This window comes from Myxocyprinus asiaticus, chromosome 24, assembly GCF_019703515.2.
Source record: "Myxocyprinus asiaticus isolate MX2 ecotype Aquarium Trade chromosome 24, UBuf_Myxa_2, whole genome shotgun sequence".
In the NCBI taxonomy this organism is placed as follows: Eukaryota; Metazoa; Chordata; class Actinopteri; order Cypriniformes; family Catostomidae; genus Myxocyprinus; species Myxocyprinus asiaticus.
The window spans coordinates 42,881,806-42,908,917 of record NC_059367.1 but is presented as its reverse complement, the minus strand read 5'-3'; the positions used below and the strand labels follow the sequence as shown (position 1 = coordinate 42,908,917).

Here is a 27,112-nt window from a genome sequence, read left to right as displayed (position 1 = left end):
AACCGTAGTGTACATCTGTAATATAGGCACATTTCAGTTTCATGTTACATCTGCCAAATCTTAAATGGCAGCAAATCCAAATTCTAAGCTTTTAAATGACACATTTTTCAAATGATTAGCTTTTAATTAATTAGCTAGCAGTTCCAGGTTAAAAAATAAAAAATTGGGCCTGGGTAGCTCAGTGGTAAAGACGCTGACTATCACCCCTGGATTTTGCGAGTTCGAATCCAGGGCGTGCTAAGTGACTCCAGGCAGGTCTCCTAAGCAACCAAATTGGCCCGGTTGCTAGGGAGGGTAGAGTCACACACGGTAACCTCCTTGTGGTCCCTATAATGTTATTCGCTCTCGGTGTGGCGCGTGGTGAGTTGTGCGTAGATGGCACGGTGGATGGCGTGGGCCTCCATGCACTATGTGCGAATTGACGGTCTCAGACGCGGAGGCAGCTGAGATTCGTCCTCCACCACCCTGATTGAGGCGAATCACTACGCCACCATGAGGACTTAAAGCACATTGGGAATTGGGCATTCCAAATTGGGGAGAAAAGGGGAGAAAAAATAAAACTTAATCAAATTCCATATCGGTGCATCCCTACTATATATTTGGCTTTTTTCTCAGAGTTATGCCCGGTTTCAGATTTACCTGCCCTAAAATGTCATCTTCAAACAGTTTGTTGTGTTTGGTCACTGTACATGTCAGTCATGTGGTCTCTTTGTGTCTTAAGTGGGTGGTTCTTGGCCAGAATATGCTGCAGTGTGTGACTCTGACATTCAATGATCTGTGTCTCAATGTTGTGCTAATCTTATGACTGTGTATGAATGATTGTGTTGGTTCAGGGTCCACGTCTCACCATAGAGGGGCTCCTGGTGATGAGTATGCAGATAAGGGCCGGTCTCGACACCGCAGTCGCAGTCGTACCCCTGTTCGCCAGCCGAGAGAGCCCAAAGCAGAGAACAGCGAACAACGCCAGAGAGCAGGTTGCACACTCAATCTTTCTTTTCAGTATGACATATAATACATTTCAGGACCATGTTTAACCACAAAAGATTACATTTGGTGGTAGGACTGGCTTAAAAGCTAAAAACATATATTTCTCAATATTTTTCAGCCTTGTAAATATAGATAGAGAGAGATATGGATAGATAGATGGATGGATTAAAGGAATTCTGCATGTTACATAAACTTGTGTTGGACTTACTCTTGTTTTGGATGGTTTTAGTCAGGGATGTCAAATTAATTTTAGGTCTAGAGCCAGATTGGACAAACCATCACTTTATGCCAGTTTAATTTTGTATTTGTTTAATCTTGGTGTATCCATGCTGAATGCATGCATAACTATATCTCAATAACAATAATGTTTGGTGTCAAATGTCCAGTTGTGCATATGTATTGTGCAAATGTGTTCTCTAGCAGAGGATTGTATGTTGGTTTCAAACACCATACTTTGAACTCAAGATGGCAGGTATGGCTGCTGCGTTGCGAGCTCCGACACAACATAGTAATGTTTTGTTTGTTTTGTTCACAATTCTTATGTTTTTTGTCTTGGATGTTGTCTGCCTTATTGTCTACGACAGACAAACACTTTTGGACATTGGTTCAGCAATCTCACACCGTAAACCGGACTTCACATTCCTAAATGCCGACCTGATGTTTACAAACACGCAAGCGGAGCCCTTTGTCTGCGCGGAAACGCAGGAGGAAAAGGGGAAACAGAGCCTACGTTCTCATCAGAGTAAGACGCCGCGCAAATCGACCCCCGCTACCCACTATTCTACTGGCAAATGTTCAGTCTCTGGATAACAAGCTCTGTGAGCTGAAAGCGTGGATCTCTTTCCAACGAGATACAAGGGACTGCTGCATTATCTGCCTAACAGAAACTTGGATGTCTGCGGAGATTCCAGATTCAGCCATTGAACCCGTGGGGTTCTCCGTGCACCGAGCGGACAGAGCGAAAGACCTCTCAGGTAAAAGCAGAGGTGGTGGTGTATGTTTTATGATCAACAAATCCTGGTGTGATCAGAGGAACGTACATTCTATCAAGTCTTTCTGCTCTCCTGATCTGGAATTTCTTATGCTTCTGTGTCGACCATTCTGGCTACCGAGGGAATTCACAGCGGTCATTATCACTGCTGTGTACATTCCCCCAGAAGCCGACACAGACCGGGCACTCAAGGAACTGTATGGGATTATAAGTGAGCAGGAAACCGCGCACTCTGAGGCCGCGTTCATTGTGACCGGGGACTTATAATAAAGCCAGTTTATAATCAGTCGCACCAAAATATCACCAGCACATTAGTTTCAACACACGAGGGGACCGGGTTTTGGACCATTGCTACTCTCCATTCCGGGATGGCTACAAATCCCTCCCCCGCCCACCATTTGGCAAATCGGACCACTCTTCCATTCTGCTTCTGCCCGCTTACAGGCAGAAATTGAAACAGGAAGCACCCACCCTCAGAACGATCCAGTGCTGGTTGGACCAATCAGATTCTACGCTACAAGACTGTTTTGATCACACAGACTGGGAGATGTTCCGGTCCGCCTCTGATGACGACACCGAGCTTTACACTTATAGCGTAATGTGTTTCATCAGAACGTGCGTAGAGGACGTCGTTCCGACCAGAACTGTACGAATCTATCCGAATCAGAAACCTTGGATCAGTAGCGATGTTCGCACGGCACTTAATGTGCGGACCTCCGCTTTTAATTCCGGGAACGTGGAGGAGCATAAACAAGCCAGTTATGCCCTCCGAAAAACTATCAGAACCGCAAAACGCCAGTACAGGAGTAAGATTGAAGGACAGTTTAACACCACCAACTCTAGAAGCATGTGGCAGGGAATTAACATCATCACGGACTTTAAAGGGAATAAAAACTCAACCATGAACACCGCTGCCTCTCTACCGGATGAGCTAAATACTTTTTACGCTCGTTTCGAGGGAAATAACACCGCCCTCGCGGAGAGAGCTCTCGCGGCTGAAGCTACAGAGGTTAGTTCACTCTCTGTCTCTGTAGCGGATGTAACCCGATCCTTCCGATGGGTGAATATCCGCAAAGCCACTGGCCCAGACGGCATTCCGGGCCGTGTCATCAGAGCGTGCGCGAACCAGCTGGCTGGTGTTTTTATGGACATTTTCAACCTTTCCCTCTCTTTGTCTGTAGTCCCCACATGCTTTAAAACATCCACCATTGTGCCTGTTCCAAAACAATAAAAAATAACTTGCTTGAATAACTGGCGTCCTGTTGCTCTGACCCCCATCATCAGCAAATGTTTTGAGAGACTAATCAGAGATTACATCTGCTCTGTATTGCCACTCTCTCTTGACCCGCTGCAGTTGGCTTACCGCAACAACCGCTCCACTGATGATGCCATTGCATCTACAATACACACTGCTCTCTCCCACTTGGAAAAAAGGAACACTTATGTGAGAATGCTGTTTGTAGACTACAGCTCAGCATTCAACACCATAGTGCCCTCCAAGCTAGATGAGAAACTCCGGGCTCTGGGCTTAAACAGCTTGCTGTGCAGCTGGATCCTGGACTTCCTGTCAAGCAGACGCCAGGTGGTTAGAATAGGCAGCAACATCTCCTCATCACTGACCCTCAACACTGGAGCCCCACAGGGCTGTGTTCTCAGCCCACTCTTGTATTCCTTGTACACACAGGTCCAATGCCATCATTAAGTTTGCTGATGACACGACGGTGGTAGGTCTAATCGCTGACAATGATGAAACAGCCTACAGAGAGGAGGTACACACTCTGACACACTGGTGTCAGGAGCACAACCTCTTCCTCAACGTCAGTAAGACAAAGGAGCTTGTGGTGGACTTCAGAAGAAAAGACAGAGAACACAGTCCCATCACCATCAATGGAGCACCAGTGGAGAGAGTCAGCAGCTTCAAGTTCCTGGGTGTCCACATCACTGAGGAACTCACATGGTCCATCCACACTGAAGTCGTTGTGAAGAAGGCTCATCAGCGCCTCTTCCTGAGACGGCTGAGGAAGTTTGGAATGAACCGCCACATCCTCACACGGTTCTACACCTGCACTGTAGAGAGCATCCTGACTGGCTGCATCTCCGCCTGGTACGGCAATAGCACCGCCCACAACCGCAAAGCACTGCAGAGGGTGGTGCGAACTGCCAGACACATCATCGGAGGTGAGCTTCCCTCCCTACAGGAAATATATACAAGGCGGTGTGTGAAAAAAGCTCGGAGGATCATCAGAGACTCCAGCCACCCGAGCCATGGGCTGTTCTCACTGCTACCATCAGACAGGCGGTATCGCAGCATCAGGACCTGCACCAGCCGACTCCATGATAGCTTCTTCCCCCAAGCAATCAGACTTCTGAACTCTTGATCTCCCACGATCAAAATACATCAGCACTGCACTTTATTACCCTTACTCTTATATCTCACACCGGACTGTCATAAATTATATTATTATTATTATATTTTGTTCTCTCTTAACAACTTACTATCAACCGACAGTATTGTACATTCTATATATATATATATATATATATATATATATATATATATATATATAAAAAAGTATATATATATTTTTATTTTTTATTTTTATTGAATAATGTGTATCTATATTGTGTGTATTGTATACTGTACAGTGTATGTTATTATTTGTATATTGTTGAGTGTAATTATGTGTATAACAGATGTTTAAATTGTGTTGTGTTAATTTGATGTTATTGTAAATTGGTACTGTCTCATCACTGTCACGACTGCTATGTTGATCGGAACTGCACCCAAGAATTTCACACACCATTGCACTTGTGTATATGGCTGTGTGACAATAAAGTGATTTGATTTGATTGATTTGATTTGACACCTACTTCAAAACCCTCTTAAATGAATAGTTCACCCAAAAATGATCATTCTCATCATTTACTTCCTCTTATGCCATCTCAATGTAACATGACTTTCTTCTGTGGAACTCAAATGAAGATTCTTTTGTTAGGCAAACCTGTTTTAGCCATTCTGTTTGGTGCTGTTGGTGGCACAAAAATGACACTCTTCAACTCTGATATGAATTTGTGTTGTTGTGTTTGCAGTGCGAGAGGAGAAGACAGATGATAAAGATCTGCTGTCTGATCTTCAGGATGTGAGTGACAGCGAGAGGAAGACCTGCACACCAGAGTCATCAATGGGTACAGCTCTCTCTCTCTCCAGGGCTCAACGCTAAGGATTTTTATACTGGCCCGATTGCTGGCCCCAGCAGTGGAGGAGATTATGTGTTTTCGGTCACCCTCATGCTGTCATGCAACTTTTGTCGATGTGTAGTTTCACACACAGGATCAAAGATTTAGTCACTGAGTTAAAGATTTGATTACTGGCTGAATGTAATAAACATATGAATCCCTGCGAGAGGAGACTTGCTACTAAATCGGTTGTGATGTGTAATATACAGTAGGTAGATATGCCTAATCTGTGAATTAAGAATGTGGATATAAACATAAAATCAGACAACCCAAACAAGACCAACACTGACTGATATACACTATATTGCCAAAAGTATTCACTCACCCATCCAAATAATTGAATTCAGGTGTTCCAATCACTTCCATGGCCACAGGTGTATAAAATGAAGCACCTAGGCATGCAGACTGCTTCTACAAACATTTGTGAAAGAATGGGCCGCTCTCAGGAGCTCAGTGAATTCCAGCGTGGTACTGTGATAGGATGCCACCTGTGCAACAAGTCCAGTTGTGAAATTTCCTCGCTAATAAATATTCCAGAGTCAACTGTCAGTGGTATTATAACAAAGTGGAAGCGATTGGGAATGACAGCAACTCAGCCACGAAGTGGTAGGCCACGTAAAATGACAGAGTGGGGTCAGCGGATGCTGAGGCACATAGAGCGCAGAGGTCGCCAACTTTCTGCAGAGTCAATCGCTACAGACCTCCAAAGTTCATGTGGCCTTCAGATTAGCTCAAGAACAGTGCGTAGAGAGCTTCATGGAATGGGTTTCCATGGCTGAGCAGCTGCATCCAAGCCATACATCACCAAGTGCAATGCAAAGCGTCGGATGCAGTGGTGTAAAGCACGCCGCCACTGGACTCTAGAGCAGTGGAGACGCGTTCTCTGGAGTGACGAATCACGCTTCTCCATCTGGCAATCTGATGGATGAGTCTGGGTTTGGCGGTTGCCAGGAGAACGGTACTTGTCTGACTGCATTGTGCCAACTGTGAAGTTTGGTGGAGAGGGGATTATGGTGTGGGGTTGTTTTTCAGGAGCTGGGCTTGGCCCCTTAGTTCCAGTGAAAGGAACTCTGAATGCTTTAGCATACCAAGAGATTTTGGACAATTCCATGCTCCCAACTTTGTGGGAACAGTTTGGGGATGGCCCCTTCCTGTTCCAACATGACTGCGCACCAGTGCACAAAGCAAGGTCCATAAAGACATGGATGAGCGAGTTTGGTTTGGAAGAACTTGCCTGGCCTGCACAGAGTCCTGACCTCAATCCGATAGAGCACCTTTGGGATGAATTAGAGCGAAGACTGCGAGCCAGACCTTCTCGTCTAACATCAGTGTCTGACCTCACAAATGCGCTTCTGGAAGAATGGTCAAAAATTCCCATAAACACACTCCTAAACCTTGTGGAAAGCCTTCCCAGAAGAGTTGAAGCTGTTATAGCTGCAAAGGGTGGGCCGACGTCATATTAAACCCTGTGGATTAAGAATGGGATGTCACTTAAGTTCATATGCGTCTAAAGGCAGATGAGCGAATACTTTTGGCAATATAGTGTACAATGAACAAAAACAAAAATACCTGTACGGTCCAGAAATGAGACATGTAGCAGATGTTTTATGAGGATGATATGAAGTAGACTGTTTCAAATATTCATCTTCAACCTGCAGCTGAACAGCTCTGGTAATAATAGCCTAATAGCAGTTTTGCTTCTTTTCATATCAAACGGCATTATCATGTCGAATTAACGTTTACATTTTGAAACATCACCTAATTAAATGTATACTTTTTGGATACTGAGCAACTCGTGATTTCCAGGCACGTGTATAATCAGGGTTTAACAAAGTTTATTACGTCTCATTCTGCGCTTCATCTGTAAAGGCTAATTAATGAGAGAAAATGTGTTTGTTTTTTTACAGTGGGAATAAAACTAGCTCTCTGTCCCTTTACGAGAGCACATGCATGTTAAACAGTCTACGCTGCACGGAGAGAGATGCTGATGAGACATATGCATGGAGAGACATGGATTAAGAAACTGTTGATTTCTTGTGTTCCAATGTGTGGATTACTAATTTTCACCAACATGTAAAAATGTGGGGATTTCGCACACTATGAACACTGAATGTGCGGGGACAGGCCTACTTAAAATGTTGTGCAAGACGTGCAAAAGTGGGTTTTTTTCCTGCTATTTTCTTCACATTGGTAATAGCTGCTGCTAAGACACTTGGAAAAGAGCGAGGACAGTGCTAGGAGAGTGCGCTCGGTGTCTGCATGCTCTTATGCGTGCACGCCACTGTGCCATAGTGCATCCAGTATATTATGCTCTCATGCGTCTTTGCGAGCTAAATAGAATCGCACTTGCTTGTCGGTTACAATACTTTGTTCACTCAGTGTAATTTTTGTGCTCTCTCGCTTGTTGTTTGCTTGCACTAATGTTATAAGTGCAGCACTGGCCCGATCAGGCAAGTAACAGTTCTAGTAACTGGCCTGAATCTCTCTCATACTGGCCCTGGGCCATCGGGCAGTCCTTATTGTCGAGCCCTGCTCTCTCTCTCTCTCTCTCTCTCTGTCTGGTCAGATCTGGTTAGTGCAGGGGTTCTTGACCTTTTTTAGTCTGTGACCCATTTCAATTGTTGAGTAACATAAAAGTTAAGATCAATTAATCAAATCATGTTTATTTTCATATTAAATGCAGCAAAAGGCATTTCTCATATTTAGTTTTTGTGTGTGTGTGTGTTGTCAGGCTCTGGTTCGGGCTCTGAGGATGATGATGGTGGTGAGGAGAATAATGAATTGGAGTCCAGCAGTCAGAGTGAAGGAAATGAAGAGGGTGAAACAGCATCAGACTCTGAGGGCTCAGAACAGAGCAGAGGTTACTACACACACACACACCATGTTAATAAGTTAGAGTTTCAGATCGGATGATCGCCTATACATGCGTCTTAATGTGCCAAGTCTGTATATTCACAGTATCACCTACAATTAAACTAATGGACTCTATTACTTGAAGAAAGAATTGTTTATGTAGATTTAGTGCTGCAACTGATGTTTATTTTGATGATGGAGCAATTGGTTTATTATTTATTTTATTTATTGGATAAAAAAGCCACATTTTATATCCTGCATTTAAAACATAAAACTAAAGTATATACATTTCATGAATTCATGTGTACTAAAACATTTAACATATAAATGTTACTGAATAAATTGCATACATTTTTTGTTTTTTCACAAAAAGTAAAAACCCTTTTTGTCTTCAGTTTGGAAGCAACAGGACACTGTAAACCACTCCGTTATAAATGGTTGTAAAGAAAAGCAAAGCCTCCTCTGAATGTAGTAACATGTAACTGTAATGTCTTTAATCTTTAAATATAAAGGACTCTGTGGGGGTCTGGGTAGCTCAATGAGTATTGACGCTGAATACCACCCCTCTCGTGAGTCGTGAGTTAGAATCCAGGGTGTGCTGAGTGACTCCAGCCAGGTCTCCTAAGCAACCAAATTGGCCTGGTTGCTAGGGAGAGTAGAGTCACATGGGGTAACCTCCTCGTGGTCACGATTAGTGGTTCTCGCTCTCAATGGGGCGTGTGGTAAGTTGTGCGTGGATCGCGGAGAGTAGCATGATCCTCCACATGCTGTGAGTCTCCGCGGTGTCATACACAACGAGTCACGTGATAAGATGCGTGGATTGACGGTCTCAGAAGCGGAGGCAACTGAAATTCATCCTCCGCCATCCGGATTGAGGTGAGTAACCGCGCCACCACAAGGACCTACTAAGTAGTGGGAATTGGGCATTCCAAATTGGGGATAAAAAATAAAATAAAATATTCAAATTTGTTTGCTAGTAAAAAAAAAAAACGTATTGCCATTGGTCCGTGTCATCAGTGGGTGTGGGGGCTCCGCCTACTTTGATGCATATTTTGACTTTAACTTGACTTTGACTTTAAGAAATTAACTAGAAAACGTGTAGATCAGGCAACATAAACACACTGGAGTGCAGAGTGTCCGAGTTGCTGCAAAAGTATCTACATCTGTATCGTTCACACAGAGACATTTTCCAAGACCATGTTGTTGTTTTTATTTATTTATTTTTTTGATTAAATCTGTAAAATGCAATAACAGATGGTAACTGGTGCATAACATGTTAGTGTTAGCAATAGCGCCATGATTGCAGAATGTAAACTTGACAAATGATCTACTGCATATCACTGTAAATCATCACCGAGGAGTTAAAAAGCTTCTTTTGCTGATCTCATGTGGATTCATTAATATCACATACAAGTAACATCGGTTAATGTTTTGGATGTAGTCTGTTGACAGGACAGCATGTGTCTCATATTTAAATGCTCCTCTATGTTTGCAAACCCTATACTTTTAATTAACTGTTTTGACCTCCTTTCTAAGATGAACTATTGTAGCCTTTACAGTTAATGATCTTATACTGAAAGATAGTTTCTTGCACTATATATAGGATTTCAATAAATAAACTTGATGCCCAACAACAAACATTTAATCAAAAATAGTGATAGTGCTTTTTCTCTGCATGAGCTTGCTTGCTCAGTGATGTCCTGAAGTGTAAAAGAATTGCTTGCCATAAAGGCAAACGGTTTTGTGAAGTGAAAATACACACAAGTGTGGCCCATCCAATCAGAATTGAGTGTTTTCTAAAGCCGTGCTTTATTCTTATTGTACCACAGTCTCTCGTGGCTTATTGTTTTAATTGGCATTTCATATCTGCCAAAATCCAATATCAGTGCATCACTAACTGAGTGAGTGATTATGGTCACTGTTAATGTCTATCAACACTCTGAAATGTTAAAGCTCTTGGACATTCACTGACATACTGTATGAGCTAGAAGGTTGTTGTGCTTTTCTCAGGCGACTTAAGTGTGGATCAGTCAGAGGAGGATGAAGAGGACATAGAGAATGGAGATCACATCCCCCCAAGTGAGTGATGTCTTACTCTTTTAAATAGCATTATAAAATATGTCCTTCATTAGTATCGTTTTGCTGCCATAAGGTGCGGTTGTGTGTGTGTAATGGCTGTGCTTGAAAGTGTTTGATGTGGCAGTTCCAGAGTCACGATTTGATCATGACTCAGAGGTGAGCAGTGAGGAAGAGGAGGCAGAGGAAGTTGATGAAGCAGTTGATGTCACGCCACAGTCTCACACTCACTCGGCCACTCCAGAAGACAACTACATCCCCGAATCACCTCCCATCTCACCTGTAGAGCTGAAGAAAGAGCTGCCCAAATACCTGCCTGCTTTACAGGTACACAAACACAATCACACACGCGCACAAACCTGCCTGCGATGAACATGGTGAAAAAAAGCCATCAACAGGTGATGGATTAAGCTTTAAACATGCTTTATTGGATTTCATTCAGTAGGCAGCAGACAGCAACAGTGTTCTTGCAGATCCTTAAAGTCTTACAGTGTCTTAAATTCAGTTTTCCAAAATTTAAGGTCATAAAAAGTCTTAAATATCTTAAATGATACAACAAAAGAGGTCTTAAATTTGTGGCAGAAAGACAGGAATTGTGATAAGACCTAATGTAATTATCAAACTTCAGAAGAATATGATTTAATTAAGTAAATGCATGTGTTGCATCTTTCAGAGTGAAAACACGGCACTTTTGTATTTTATCCAAGCACGTGGGGGTTTGTGTGTGTTTCCAGCTGTTGCAGAACAGTCTGCAATCATTAGGCCAGATCAGACATTTATGACAAGTTATGACTAATGATCACCTGTTAATAATGATGATGAAATATGACATTGTTTACTTTGTTTATATTGTTATACGTTGTAGCAGCGGCACGGCTGTCTTTTGTTAATAGAACCGAATGTTTTATTGTGATGAGAAAAAATAAATAAATAAAGCTAAATGTTTATTACATCAGGGTAAAAAGCAACAAGGCAGGCTGCAATTCTGGCTTGAAATGTAAATTAATTCCGATCAGTGAGTCCAACTTGCATTACTTGACAGTTCGCACTTTGACTTTTACCTGCTGTTCATGCTCAAGTTCATCAGACGAATCGTTATGAATGCCTCGAGTGGGAGCTTTCCATTTTCTCTCATAGGGGTGCAGCTTTTCTGTTTCAGAGGCACTGAGGTTTTATTATGCAAGCTTGATTTCTAAATACATAGTCTATAAGCCTCATTTGTAATATTCATTTGTTCACAATCCACACACCAAGTAGATTTTAATGCATGCACCAGTCATCTTGTTCGGTTATTTGGGTTTAGTCGGGAGTCGGAACACGGGAATAAAGAATGTTTATTGCAATGGAATTTCCTCAAACGCAACTCAAAATAGCAGCACATTGAGCTATAAGCCTAAAATATTAAATCATTAAAATGATGAAATCTCACATTAAAGTCAATCAAAAATGATCAAATGGTCACTGCCTGTATATGCGCTCTGCCCGGGCTGGTTCGCATTTCCATGTCATGTGCGTTGAGTTAAATAGCCTCTTTGAGGTGCCTTGATTTTTAAATGGTTTAAAGTCAAATGACATTGAGCTTGTCTAATTATTGTACTTAAGTCTGCACACCAGAGCAAAAGGAGAAAAAACACTCTTACCGTTTATCAAGCATTGAAACTTTGCTTTGTTAAAAACAATCTGGAATCATGTTTAATAACAGTCATGAAACCCAACGCAGGTGTTTCGAGATGCGTTTATAAAATTAACGTTTTTTTTTCTTTCCCCTTTTTCTCCAATTTGGAATGCCCAATTCCCAATGCGCTCTAAGTCCACGTGGTGGCGTAGTGATTCGCCTCAATCCGGGTGGTGGAGGACGAATCTCAGTTGCCTCCGCGTCTGAGACCGTCAATCTGCTCATCTCATCACGTGGCTTGTTGAGCGTGTTATCGCGGAGACATAGCTCATGTGGAGTCTTCACACTATTCTCCGCGGCATCCACGCACAACTCACCACATGCCCCACGGAGAGCGAGAACCACATTATAGTGAGCACGAGTAGTTTACCCCATGTGACTCTACCCTCCCTAGCAACCGGGCCAATTTGGTTGCTTGGGAGACCTGGCTGGAGTCACTCAGCACACCCTGGATTCGAACTCGCGACTCAAGGGGTGATAGTCAGCGTCAATACTCGCTGAGCTACCCAGGCCCCCATTAAAGTTATTTTTAACTTTACACGGTGATCCCATGATGGTGTTTCATTGCCACGTTAAATAACATTTTTGATAATAAAGTAGTAATATTTTGCGAATAAAGTAAAAATTATGAGAATGAAGTTGTAGCATTATGATATTAAATTTGGTATGAGAATAAAGTAAAACTTATTAGAATAAAGTCTTAGCATTGTGGGAACAAAGTAGAAATATTAGAAAGAGAAAAAAATCAATATTAGGCTAAACAGAGCGTCATTATCACAACAATAGAACGGACGCCAAGCCTGCAGCTTCATTAATGCAAGTGATGGATGTGGAGGATTGAGTTGAATCATCCTTTAGGATATGATTTAGCAATAAAGAAATCCTTGGTCTTTTGGTGCATCAGCACAGAATTATTATTAGTATCTGGACACTGCAGCGGTTATGTAGGATATTGAGAAAGAACCAGACAGATTCGAGCAGTCCCGCTTGCCATTGTTATTGGGTTTTCCTCTCTAAAACAGTACTGTAAGGGGATGTTACCACATACAATATCTTGATATGGACTTATATAATTCACAGAAGTTCCAATTATTTTTCGCTTCACTTGAGTGTGAGCCGATGTCTCACATGTTGAAAACTCCTGTATTAATGCACACCTCATTTATGAACAGCGAGCTCGCAAAAACTACCCACAAATTCAGCTCGGTTGTATAGCCAAGTTATCTTCCTGGTTAGTGATGTTGTATGTAAAGACCCAAACGCTCCACTTTCCTTTTGATTTATTCTCAAAATATTACAACTTTAATCTCATAATGCTTTGACTTCTCGTTATTTTTACTTTATTCTCAAAATATTAGGATAAACGACAATTGCAAATTGAAATGAGATTTTATTGTTAGCATTAGTTTCTGCACTATGAACAATGAGACTCCAAGTTGTAATTCTCGCTTTGATCCTCCGCAATTTAAATTAAAATGGGTTTGATCCGTTTATTGTCCTCTTTATTGACGTTTTCTCATATAAAGTTCTGAACCGGTGTCAGTGTTGCGCTTAATATAATTATTATTTGACAGGTATGGTGATCATTTTTTAAGTCATGGAAGGAAAGATTCTTCTTCCCTGTGGGCTAAGCCCCGGATGTCACTGAAGTCTAGCAATGCCCCTGCATTGTAGATTATTGTAGGAGTGCACATTTTATTTCCCTTATCTGTTTGAGTGAGCAGCTGGGTGCAGTGAAGCGCTAACATTTCAGAATAAGAGTCCCCCTTGTATTTTAGCTTTTAAACGTAAAAGTTCTGCACTATGAATCAAATCTTTTTTCTTTTTTCCCCCCTGGTTATTGGTATTTTGGTTGCACCACATACTGCATCTGGAATTTAATTCAATTTGGACTCTTGTAGCCTCAGTCTGGCCCTCCCCATCACAGGAAGGAAAAGACTAAGAACATTAAATATAGGTTACCAATTTAAAAAAAAAACCTATTGGCAGATTAACTGGCTTTCTTTCAACACATTATTGAATCAGCACAATCCAATATCGGTAGACCTCTGATTTGTATCTATTTATATAATGGTACATAAACTAATTTTAATGTGATATATATGTGTAAACATGTCTTAAGTATTTTAAACTAGCATATATCCTACCCTGTTTAACTGATGATCAATGTTAAGGCCATGTTGAATGTGCCCCTGCCTGTTTAAGAAAGAGTCTGTGATACATGATTTATTTTGAGATTGTGCTGGTTTGTTTTGGTATGGGGATACAGTATTAATTGTATTTGTTCAGGTCTTGAAAAAGGTCTTAAGTCTTACATTTGATTTTAAAAACTCTGCAGCAACCCTGAGCAAGGCAGCTCCGTAGGTTTTGGAACAGAGTGATAATGTGTTGTGCGTGTTGTGGTTCAGGGCTGTCGGAGTGTGGAGGAGTTTCAGTGTTTGAACCGCATTGAAGAGGGCACTTATGGAGTCGTCTACAGAGCCAAAGACAAGAAGACTGATGAAATTGTGGCCCTGAAGAGACTGAAGATGGAGAAGGAGAAGGAAGGCTTCCCCATCACCTCACTTCGAGAGATTAACACCATCTTGAAAGCCCAGCACCCAAACATTGTCACCGTCAGGGTGAGAACAGAGTGTTAAAGCAATACTGTAGATAACGCCTCTGTCATTCATGAGATATGCAGTAGTGTGAATTCAGCCACTAAAGTTATTTATGATTAGTGATACATGTAAAATAATAAGGTACATTTCACACCCACACTGTTGGAAGGCTAATTATTACGTTTCATTACAGATTAATTACAAGTTAATGATATATTACAATTGATTACAATTTATCAAACAACCCTCTTTGGTCATGTTGGAGAAAGAATCAGCATTGGCTAGAACATTTTTGACACTTTTGACAACATGGAAGCTTAATGCAACTGAAAAAGATAAGCAAACTGAGAAAGGGGGCCTCTTCATATATATGACTTCACGCAATATAGTATATTGTACATTTTATTTTTATATTTCACCTTATCATTTTAATCACATTTTAGCTTTTTAAAAATGCACAAATTTCACATTCACATTCACATTTTTATGATGTCATGAAATTGCATTTTTATTAATGATACAAGGTGTTGTCACTGTTTGAAATTTCATACACATTTTTAACAGAAATATTCACAAGGTTAGGACCTAATAATGAAAATTAGGACTGTCACGATAATGAAATTTGGCTGACGATTAATTGTCAAATAAATAATTGCAATTATGATGATTAATTGTCTGTTTTAGGTCTTTCACGAATATGACTTAATTATCACACAAATTGTCACAATGCGTGCTTCATGCACGCAACAAAGTCATTTATACAAATTTAGCTTGGGTCATATAATAAAATAAGGGTTTAAGACTTTTCAGGCTTCAAAAACGTATGAATGAAAATCGAATTGAAAATATAAAGTATAAATTTTAAAATAATTCAAATCATATTTTAATTATCAAAATATTTCTAAATTAAAATATATCTATTTATTTGTCAGATTTAGTCTTGGTCCATTTTAATTTTCACACTTTTTTTTTCTTTTGTTTTGTAACCCAGCCATCCTGTTTAGTCAAATCAAGTCATTTTTATTTGTATAGCGCTTTTCACATCACACATCATTTCAAAGCAGCTTTACAGAAAATCATGCATTAACAGAAGATAAAACTGTAATATCTATAAAGTGTTATAGTCATCATTGTGTAGTGTGATAAAATACGATTGTGAATTGTTTTTAAAAATAAGTTATTAAATAATTATTGTATTTAGAAACCCAGTGAGCAAGCCGAAGGCAACTGTGTCAGGGAACACAAAACTCCATAAGATGTTGGTTAATGGAGAAAAATAACCTTGGGAGAAACCAGGCTCACTGTGGGGGCCAGTTCCCCTCTGGCTAACATCATGAAAATAAAGCCAATATTACTTAATTATTTATAGTGCACATCATGGTTTAAAATTATTAAACTAAGTAAGTGTTAAGGGTCAGTGTTTAAACAAAGATTTTGAAAGAACTGTAAGATTAAAGACTAATGTCTTTGAAGTTCATCCTGGATTAACTGCAGAAATTCTCATAGATGCACTGTCCTTGTTAGTTGGCTGATGAAGGCTTTTGTTGAAAATTAAATGATAGACTATGTATTTCATTTCAAGAGTGTAGTCCATCAATAGACAAAGGTGATGCAGGCAGAGATCAATGAGGTACATCGCAGTTCAACCAGCAGGTCATTTCGGTGAGGTTCGGTGGGATCCATCCTAAGTCCAAGGTTCAGGCAGTGGCATATGAAGTATCCCATGTCTTACAGTTGGAGTTGGCATCAGTTCCTTCTCTGAAGTCCTTTGATAAATATTGAAGTGATGTCTGGCTAGCACCGGCTGTAGTTTGTCGCCATCACTCACATAGCAGTGGAGTCCGACACCAAGCAGGAATGGAGCTAGATCTTGTTGGCTCTGGTAACCTCGGGATATGAATCCCAAGACTGAGACATGGAAACAAAAATATTAATATGAGCGTAGATGCCATTCAATTTTTTGCAGAGTTATAAATCATGATGGATGTTTCTGGTTCCGGCAGACCTAACTAAAGCAGCCTAATTGTGAGTTGATGGATAAATTAGGTGTATGCCTGGCTAAATAGATGAGTCTTTAGTCTAGACTTAAACTGAGTGAGTGTGTCTGCATCCCGAACAGTGTTTGGGAGACTATTCCATATTTTAGGAGCCAAATATGAAAAGAATCTACCTGATTTTGTGGATTTTGATATTCTATGAACTATTAACAGGCCAGAATTTAGCTATTATATTATATTACATTACATTGCAATTGTAAAATATTTTTGAAATTCACTTTCAAACATTATTTTAAGGCTCTCTGATTAACTTACGAGCCCTTATTTCTCATGAAGGAAGATTTTGAAATTCTGTTTCTTGCATTTTATCATCTCCACAGAAATAGAGTAGGTAGTCACTGCGTGTCATTAACACTTTGTGAATGAACCTGCAGTGACAACAGACTTTTGTCATTACACGGTTGTTGTTGTTTTTTGTTTTTTTCTTTTCTCTCTTTTTCTCCCCAATTTGGGATGCCCAGTTCCTCGTGGCGTAGTGACTCGCCTCAATCCGGGTGGCGGAGGACGAATCTCAGTTGCCTCCGTGTCTGAGACGTCAATCCACGCATTTTATCACGTGACTTGTTGAGCACGTTACCGCGGAGACGTAGCGCGTGTGGAGGCTTCACGCTATTCTCCGCGGCATCCACGCACAACTCACCACGCGCCCCACCGAGAGCGAACCACATTATAGCGACCACGAGGAGGTTACCCCATGTGACTCTACCCTCCCTAGCAACCGGGCCAATTTGGTTGCTTAGGAGACCTGGCTGGAGTCACTCAGCATGCCCTGGATTTGAACTCGCGATTCCAGGGATGGTAGTCAGCGTCTTTACTCGCTGAGCTGCCCAGGCCCCCATTACACGGTTGTTAAGTTAAAGTGAAACTGGAGCGCTTTGCGTTCACTATTAAACGAATAAGTTTATATACCTCCTTTATAATTTTACAGTAGACGATTGGAAAAACATCATCTGGTCTGACATCTAGATTTCTGCTGATGTACACAAATGGTAGGCCCACTGTAGCCTCAGTTTTCTGTTCTTGGCTGACAGAAGTGGAACCCAACGTGGTGTTCTGCTGTTGTAGCCCATCCGCCTCAAGGTTCGACATGTTGTGCATTCTGAGATGCTTTTCTTCTCACCACAATTGTACAGAGTGGTTATCTGAGTTACCATAGACTTTGTCAGTTCGAACCAGTCTGACCATTCTCTGTTGACCTCTCTTATCAACAAGACATTTCCATCCACAGAACTGCCCCTCACTGGATGTTTTTGGCACCATTCTGAGTAAATTCTAGAGACTGTTGTGTGTGAAAATCCCAGGAGATCAGCAGTTATAGAAATATTCAAACCTGCCCATCTGGCACCAACAATTATCCCATGGTCCAAATCACTGAGATCACATTTTTTCCACATTCTGATGGTTGATGTGAACATTAACTGAAGCTCATGACCTGTACCTGGATGATTTTATGCACTGCACTGCTGTCACATGATTGGCTGATTAGAAAATCACATGAATAAGTAGATGTACAGGTGTTCCTAATAAAGTGGTTAATGTGTATAAAGTGATTTTTAACTCTTTGGCTTTCTATCTTGCTTTTAGACAACCATCTACATTGAGCAATTCTGTAATTTTGTCATTTGGCTCCTTAATGTTTTAGTTTAGGAGCCAATTACTCTGTAGTCATGTTTTTGTAGTCTGTAGCCCTGTAATCACACTGCTGTGATAGGATAATATAAATTAGTAATAAAGGTGTGAATTTTTAGGTTGACAGCAACATGAATTTGATTTAGGATTCTTTGGTTTTCAGTTCAGTTGCAAAGTGATTCGATTCTGAACATTGATTCAATCTAGCAACCTTTTATAAGATTCTTAAAAGATTTCCCTTAATTATATCTTAGGCAATTAAAAAGGCAGATACTATTTGCACCGATATTTAAATACAAACATACAGTATATGGGCATCACTGCAGTGTGTTTATCATGTTATTGTATTGTCCCACAGACACCCTACAACAACCCCTAAACCTAACCTTAACCTTCCCTTAGAAAATAATTACCTTGGTTTTACTACAGTAACCACAGTTTCACCCTGGTATTTTGTAGTACAATTATGGTAACCACAAAATTAACCATGGTTACTATATTACCACCATATTGCAGTAGTAACACCAAGGTTAATTGCATTTAAACTATGGTTTCTGCCAAAACACATGGTTACTCTAATATTACTATAGTAATACAGTGATGCAATCTACACACAAGCAATGCCGAGCTGCGGGAGGGAATGAGTGCGATCGACGGATCTGCCTCTGGATCAAACCCTGCTCTGCACTCCCCAACATTCACTGTAACCAAATCACCACGTTGAAATCAACATTTATATAAATTTTTATTTATTATTGTAAGTAGTATTAAACAAAATATTAAGAATGGAAATAGGAAATTGAATGGTAAAAAAAAAAGTGGGACAAAAGGCGGAATCGAACTGGGATGCTAGGATGACACTACACGTTCACACCATCTTTCCACCCCTTTCCACTGCAGCGACATCTAATGTCTAGTTTGACGTATATTTCTGTGGTTCCACCAGACTATTGGGGTGCAAATAGTCACTCCAAAATAAAAATGCTCTAATCATTTTAGTATTTAAATGTATAATTTTAAATATTGTACGCTACTTTAACAAATTGCAATGAAAATACGTTTTAGCATTTTAAATCTATTATTGACCATCACAAATGATGAGGTCATATTTTAAGATCAGTACAGTTGTATTGGCAGAATTTTTAATCAATGCGCCAAGAAAACTTATGAATCATTACACCTCAAATTAATGATCAAGACTATCAGCATTAATATCAGAATACTTTCTTTTTTCCTTGATCAAAATGTTCAGAGAAATAAGAGCACATTTGAACTTGACAGTTAATCAAGTTTTGTTAATTGTTCTATGATTATGGTACTTCAAATTATATTTTTAAAGTTTTCTTTTTTTTAATTGTGATGTTTTAACTTATGTTGTAGGAGATTGTTGTTGGCAGTAATATGGATAAAATCTACATTGTGATGAATTATGTGGAGCATGATCTGAAAAGTCTGATGGAGACCATGAAAAAGCCCTTCCTGCCCGGTATGAACAAACCTGTACTAATCTACATGTCATTCATTATATTCTAGTGACATGAATGAATGTAGCTATCCATGAGAGTAATATTTGTTTTCCTCGGCAGGTGAGGTGAAGACGTTGATGATTCAGCTCTTGAGAGGTGTCCGACATCTCCATGACAACTGGATCCTTCATCGTGACCTGAAGACCTCTAACCTGCTGTTGAGTCACAAAGGCATTTTAAAGGTCAAAAAGAAAATAGGGTCCAAACATTAGTAAAATTCATTTATGATAAACTATTTGGCCAAAAGTATGTGGACTCCCGACCATCACACCCATATGTGCTTGTTCAACATTTAACTTCAAATTCAAAGACATTAATCCCTCCACAGCTTCCACTCTTCTGGTTAAGCTTTCAACTAGATGTTGGAACATGGCTCAGGGGATATGCTCCCATTCAGACACAAGAGCATCAGTGAGGTCATATACTGGGACATGGCTCACAGTCAGTGTTCCAATTCATCCCAGTGGCTTTGTGCAGGCTGGTCAAGATCTTCCACACCAGACTCAGTAAACCATATCTTAATGGACAGGGGCATTGTAATGTTGGAACAGAAAAGGACCTACCACCAAACTGTTGCCAAAAAGTTTGAAGCACACAATTTGCAAGAATGTCACTGTAAGGAGTAGCATTAAACTTTGTTCTCACAGAAACTACAGGAATAGCCAAATCCGTTCATTAGAATGGGGTGTCCACATACTTTTGGCCATGTAGTGTTCCACAAAACCTGTCAAGAACATACCTGGGGCATATTTTGCCCTAAAATCAAAAGTCATTTTTGTATTTTGCATGGAGAAAATGAAATTTTGGCTATTTTTACGATTATTGCATTGTCACTACATTACATGATTCAGTTAAGCATCCCCCCCCCCACCCCCCAACGTTCATTATCACTAAATAAAATGTGTGTATTGTGTTTTGTAGATTGGAGATTTTGGCTTGGCCAGAGAGTATGGATCACCTCTCAAGCCCTACACACCTGTAGTGGTCACACTCTGGTACCGCTCACCTGACCTGCTGCTGGGGGCAAAGGTCAGTGCAATACATCATTAAACATGACATTGTGACGATTAGGAGGGTGTGGCCAGGCCGTGAGGGTGCACGGCCGGTGTTGTGTCGCCTAATCAGCCGGGAGGTGGATAAAAACGAGCCTGGGGCACCAGTTAGAGAGAGAGAGAGACATAAACGCGGCTGCTGTGTGAGTGCTTCTGTGTCTTATGTTATGTTTCAGTTCTTTTATGTCATAAAAAGTTTCGTTGACTGCTCAGCCGGTTCCCGCCTCCTTGCCAATCCTTAATCGTTACAGACATTTACAAGATACAGCCGGTGTTACATATCAATGCTCTTAAAAAGATCTAGAACAAAAGAACAGGGCACCACAAAAATGATAATTGATAATAAAATAATAAATGATTTTAGTCTGTTTATTAAGCACAACCGAAAAGTTTCAGAAATAAAAATCCTGTTCATTTTCTCCAAACAGAAATTTATTTTTTAACAAACCTTTCAAGACAGACCTAAGAAAAGAAATATCACCTATCGTAAAAGTCACTGTTATTATAGAAATGAAAATCACAGCTAAAGAATCCAATAAGAGTGTGTTTAGGTCTCTGTAAGAACTGTGTGTGTAACTGATGGTCGGGGAGAATTTATTCAGCCATGAATAAAGAATCTGAAAGAAGGAAAAGCTAACTTGCATCTTGATTCCGAAAATTTCCACCACAGCAGCGACCGCCCATTCTCTTGAAGCATGGAAAATATGTAATCTAGACTCAATATACTCTGTAATGGGGCTGTGCTGATACAAACATGTATTGATATATCGCAGTACTTTTTCTCACAATGTTGTATCGATACCAGTGTTTGAATTGAGGGGGAATGCCATGAGAGTTAAGGGACTCCCCATAAGATTAAAAAAATTTACTTGGGAGGTCCCTTGGTGTTTCATTCAAGTTAGAATACTAGAATCATAAAACAGGGTTTCCGCAGGTCTTAAAAAGTCTTAATTCTCCCTTCCGCGAAATAAAGCCTTAAAAAGATCTTAAATTGGAGCAACAAGTCTTAAATTCATAAGGTCATGGCATTAAATGTTGTATGAGGGAATGTTTTCTCGTTGCGTTTAAGTAGGGTGACCAGACGTCCCGTTTTTAGAGGTGTGTCCCGACAATTCTCTAAACAATGTAATTTATGTCCTGGTTTCAGCTGGTAGGCTCACTGATTTTTTTTATTTTTTTCTAATTCTATTTAATATACTCATTTTCCTTCTCACTATTGTCTTTGGTATCGTTTGCAGAGAAGAGAAGAAATTGATGCGCCGCACGTTGATTTGACGATACGATTCCCAGCAAATCTGCTGAAATGTGTCTGATTACCATGGCAATGACGTCATGCTCTCTTTGTCGTCCTGTAAGTCAGCACAAGTAGAAATACACCAATAAAAATTGGTTTTCAACAACGAGCTGAAAGAAGCTGATCCATTTCTTTGCACAACACGTGAATATGTAAGCAAGTATTTTTCTGTCACTGATAATGTTCAATTCCCTACATGCACGGAGGTAACAATGCCACATTCAGACAGCTACATTGCACTTTTTACATAGTACAAGCCCTTATATATTGAGATGTGGGGGTTTTATTTAAAATTTTAGGTAACAATGTTGTGAATTTTGTATTAAAATGTGCACCTGACATGACAAGTCATTTCATAATTACACATGCAATATGACATCATATTGATAGGCTACAAAAACTAAATCTAAAATAAAATGTACATTTTCACAATATACAGTTGAAGTCAGAAGTTTACATACACTTAGGTTGAAGTTATTAAAAAAAAAATGTAACCACTCCACTGATTTAATAGTAACAAACTATAGTTTTAGCAAGTCGTTTAGGACATCTGCTTTGTGCATGACACGAGTAATTTTTCCAACAGTTGTTTACAGACAGACTGTTTCACTTTAGTTGACTATATCAGTTAACGGTGCTTTTAAGCAGCTTGGAAAATTCCAGAAAATGATGTCAAGCCTTTAGGCAATTAGCCAATTAGCTTCTTATAGGCTAATTGGAGGTGTACCTGTGGATGTATTTTCAGGCCTGTCTTCAAACTCAGTGCCTCTTTGCTTGACATCATGGGAAAATCAAAAGAAATCAGCCAAGACCTCAGAAAAAAAATCGTGGACCTCCACAAGTCTGGGTCATCCTTGGGAGCAATTTCCAAATGCCTGAAGGTACCACATTCATCTGTACAAACAATAGTACACAAGTATAAACACCATGGGTCCAAACATCTTACTTTTGGAGAAATGTCCTCTGGTCTGATGAGACAAAAATTGAACTGTTTGGCCATAATGACCATCAATATGTTTGGAGGAAAAAGGGTGAGGCTTGCAAGCTGAATAACACCATCCCAAACGTGAAGCGGGAATGTGATGAAAGAAATAAAAACTGAAATAAATTATTCTCTCTACAATTAATCTGACATTTCACATTCTTAAAATAAAGTAGTGATTCTAACTGACCTAAGACAGGGAATGTTTTCTATGATTAAATGTCAGAAATTGTGAAAAACTGAGTTTAAATGTATTTGACTAAGGTGTATGAAAACTTCTGACTTCAACTGTATATAGCCTATACAGTTGAGTGCAGATGTTTTACATATTTTTGTTTTTTTAAGTTTCCAAACCCCTTTCAGAATGTATACAAATAGCCTATAAGAGATAAAAGATGATATTTTTTATGTAGTATTGCCCTTCAAAAGATACATAACACAAAATGTACTCTTATTTACACAAATCATAAGAGGCATACTGTGTTGCCTTCTTGAGCATCAATAATTGTTTGCAACTTTTGTTATAGTTGTGTATTAGTCCCTCAATTGTCCCAAGTGTCTAAAAACTCAAATGTGCAGAAGATGCTGAGAAACCAAATAATTGTACAGTAGTTGGGGGTTTTTCTTAAGAAAAGTGGACATCTTCACTGCTCAGGACAAAGCAGGGACTCATGAACAATTATTACACAAACAGTCATTGATCATCGAGAAAGCAACACACCATATAAAAAACTAAGGGAATGTAAACTTCTGAACAGGATCATGGGCTTAAATTCAGTCACTATTTTGTCTTGTAGAATATATGTGAGGATCTGTTAAGTCAAATAGCTTCTTCAGGGCAGTAATAAATAAAAACACACGCACACACAAACACACTCTCACACACACAAACACACACAAGTGTCCCGCCCATTTTGAGACTTTAAAAATCTGGTCACCCTGTTTAAGTTATTTTAGAGAGAAGACTAGGCCTAATTTCTGTGTCACACGGCTTACATTAGACCGCTAAGTATTCATTGAATTGTATACAGTACAGTTGGTGGAATGTGCAGCTTCATCTGTTAGTAAGTGACACAGCAGTGTTGTAGAGGAATATAGTTCATATAATTGGTCTGATCAGAAGGTATAAGTTATTTCCACATTCTGGTGGTTGGGAGCAGAGGTATTCAAGCCTTAATATACTTCTTGAAAAATTATTTAAGTAATGGAGATCTATTGAAAGTTGCATTTTTAAACTTTGAAGTGTTGCTTTAAATATGACTCTTCATGTGCTCCTAGACATTTACATTTAGAGAACATATTGATGTATTGTGTTCCCTTCAATTGATTCCTTACATTTTCTTTAGCTGGTCTTAAAAAGGTCTTTAAAAAAGTCTTAAATTTAGCTTCATAAAACCTGCAGAAACCCTGTAAAATTACAAAAAGATTTATTTTTATTTTTTTCCTTCAAATAATTGCCGTCACAATGTGACATTGTTCATTATCTGTCCCAGTTTTCATGACTAATTGAAATTAGACTTTTTCTGCTGGAAAATTCTAAACGCCCAAGTGCGCCAAGAAATTTACAGATGAAGACTGAATGACTATAACTACATTTCCATCCAAGGAGTTTTTGCGCATCAAAGTAAAGCTGATGGAAACGTGATTAAAATTTCACAAGTGTCGACATAATATTTTTCCATTTAACTCTAGTGCATAAACTCTTATATCGATACTTCAAATGTCGCAAAAAACTGGTTTGGAAAGAATGACAGAATTTACCCCAATTGTTAGCCTGTGTTAATCATGACGACAAGGTATACATCCTTGAAAGCCAATTTATTGTACGTGATTATGGATTTAATAAATTATGGCTAAATAAATTATAAAATGAATAAAGCATTAAATAAAATAATTAATTACCAAATTAAAAACATATATATTTTTAGACCTACCTGTATATATGCCTTACCCTGTTCTGTAGACGAAAAAAGTCGGCTGAATGACATACTTTGTACTATGTTATAATCATTTTTTTATAATGTCTTATAGCGCTACTATATACTTGGCACTCATCCATGGGGGCAACTATTAATAATTAAAAAAAAATGATAATTATTATTAAGCCTAACATCTTACAACTCATTAAAATTACTAATTTAAACTATTCAAATTATTCTTTGAATTTTTGGTACTATTCTGTAGAGATTATTGGGAAATCTTACCAAGCCGAAGTCGTGTGTCTGACATAATTATTCCGTTCAGAGGGGGTAGACAGTCCAGTGTTTTCGCGGCTACTGGCTTTTTACTGCTGCTCCTTACTGCTCTTATCTCCCTTACTGCTGCATGGTAGCTCTGACACAATTCTAACACTTATCGATACTTTGAGTCCCTGTATTGATATTTGTATTTCATTACATGTCCAACAGTTAAATAATGAAGAAGCAGGTTGTTTAAATAAGAGCAAACTCTGAGACGCCATTTCTTTCGTCAGAACCACTTCAATGAACCCGCATCATTCACTCTTTCTCTCAAAGACATGTCGGGTCTTTCTCACGCATTTGGTTCCATTTCAATTGCGATCCAATTGTGATATTAAGTATCCCAATATGTTTAAATCTTGACATCTATTGGGTTGCATATCGTGAGGTGGTTGGTGATACCCAGCCCTACTCTGTAACTATTAGATTTTCTAGATTTATCTGAATGTTTTGCATTTTGAAATATATTTGTTGGTATTCTTATAGTCAAGGATTTAAGTAGTTCTGTTTCAATCCTCCCGACCGCCAGAGGCAGTACTAAGCACTAGTAGATAATCACAGTGGCAAGAAAATAAAAGCATCGATGAGAGGATCAGCATTCTATAGTGTTAATGTAAATCTTTTGAGACAAATAATAAGATGCTTAAAGCAAGGTGGACAATGTGGAAAATCAGTTATGGCAGAATAATTTCCATATACTAGGCATCCCTGAAAACGTTGAAATGCCTTTGCCCTCTCATTTCATGACATTGTTCTTCTACGGTCTTTTTGGGGACAAATTTTCACAGACGCCGGAGATTGAACAAGCGCACTAGACTGTCACACCCAATCCGCGTCCTGGTACCCCTGGGACCCATCATTGTACACTTCCTTCACTTCAAAACCAGGGAGGAAATCTTGCGACTGTCTTGGTAGCATGGAGAGCTTGTATTACAGGGGATAAAAGATCTCAGTCTTCCCTGACTTCTCCATGGAACTCAAGAAACAGCGGGAACAGTTTAAAACGGTGAATTAATTCAGGATCCTATATACCTGTAGACTTCATCTGTCACTTAACAGCGTGCCTCACCGCTTCGATACTCCTGATGTCGCATCCACCTTCTTCGCCACCGTTATTAAACCCATGTTGTGTTGTGGAAAATCCACAATGGATACAGGTGAACAGCAGGGAATTTGACAGCCAAAGTATGCTGCTATACCTTTTGGGACTGAAGTAGCACTTAAGCAATGTCTTTGCTTCCTCTGACTGAGATACAAATTTATATAATTGAAAGAATTTGCACAGACATGTTAATTTGTGCATGCCACTCTAGAGGCATATGTCTATTTCAGACTATTTGCATTATATACTGAAAAAAAATATAAATGCCTCATGCAACAATTTCAAAGATTTGACTGAGTTACAGTTCATTTAAGGAAATTAGTCAATTGAAATAAATTCATTAGGCCCTACTGTAATCTAATCACTGCATATGGAAAATGTCTGGGATCTTTTATTTCAGCTCATGAAACATGGGACCAACACTTTACATGTTGCGTTTATATTTTTGTTCAGTGTAGATTCGACCACAGTTAATAATATTAGTTTTTGGGTGGTTTTGGATGATTTTCCAGAGAAGATGTACGTTGTAAGCTGCACTTTGTTTCCTTTAATCTGATCCTTCATTACAGAGCTCTCTCTGAATGTTCAGTGGAGTGAGATGGGGTGGGTTGTCGGGTGTTCATGTTTTTGTTGTAGTTTTTCTGTGGATGTTCTTTGGGGAAGTAATCCTAATCTTATTTAATGTTTTTATTCTGTTAATACTGGAAAAAAAAACAATAAACAGATTTAGCAAAGCAGATCCTTTTCAACTAATTCTTAGGAACCTCTCATTTTCTCAGGATCGACTCGCGTCTTTGAGTGCGTTCCATAC

At 39.4% G+C, this 27,112-nt stretch overlaps 1 protein-coding gene across 1 annotated transcript in view; it reads left to right on the top strand.

Annotated features, from left to right (window-relative positions):
* LOC127414601 (cyclin-dependent kinase 11B-like) overlaps positions 1–27,112 on the top strand; it is a 59,106-nt gene that overhangs the window by 21,883 nt on the left and 10,111 nt on the right. The window contains exons 7-15 of the mRNA XM_051652746.1: positions 834–974; positions 5,069–5,164; positions 7,947–8,075; positions 10,079–10,147; positions 10,272–10,471; positions 14,228–14,440; positions 19,486–19,591; positions 19,692–19,813; positions 20,553–20,660. Of these exons, the coding sequence (XP_051508706.1) occupies positions 834–974; positions 5,069–5,164; positions 7,947–8,075; positions 10,079–10,147; positions 10,272–10,471; positions 14,228–14,440; positions 19,486–19,591; positions 19,692–19,813; positions 20,553–20,660 (1,184 nt within the window). The remainder of the gene's footprint in view (positions 1–833; positions 975–5,068; positions 5,165–7,946; positions 8,076–10,078; positions 10,148–10,271; positions 10,472–14,227; positions 14,441–19,485; positions 19,592–19,691; positions 19,814–20,552; positions 20,661–27,112) is intronic.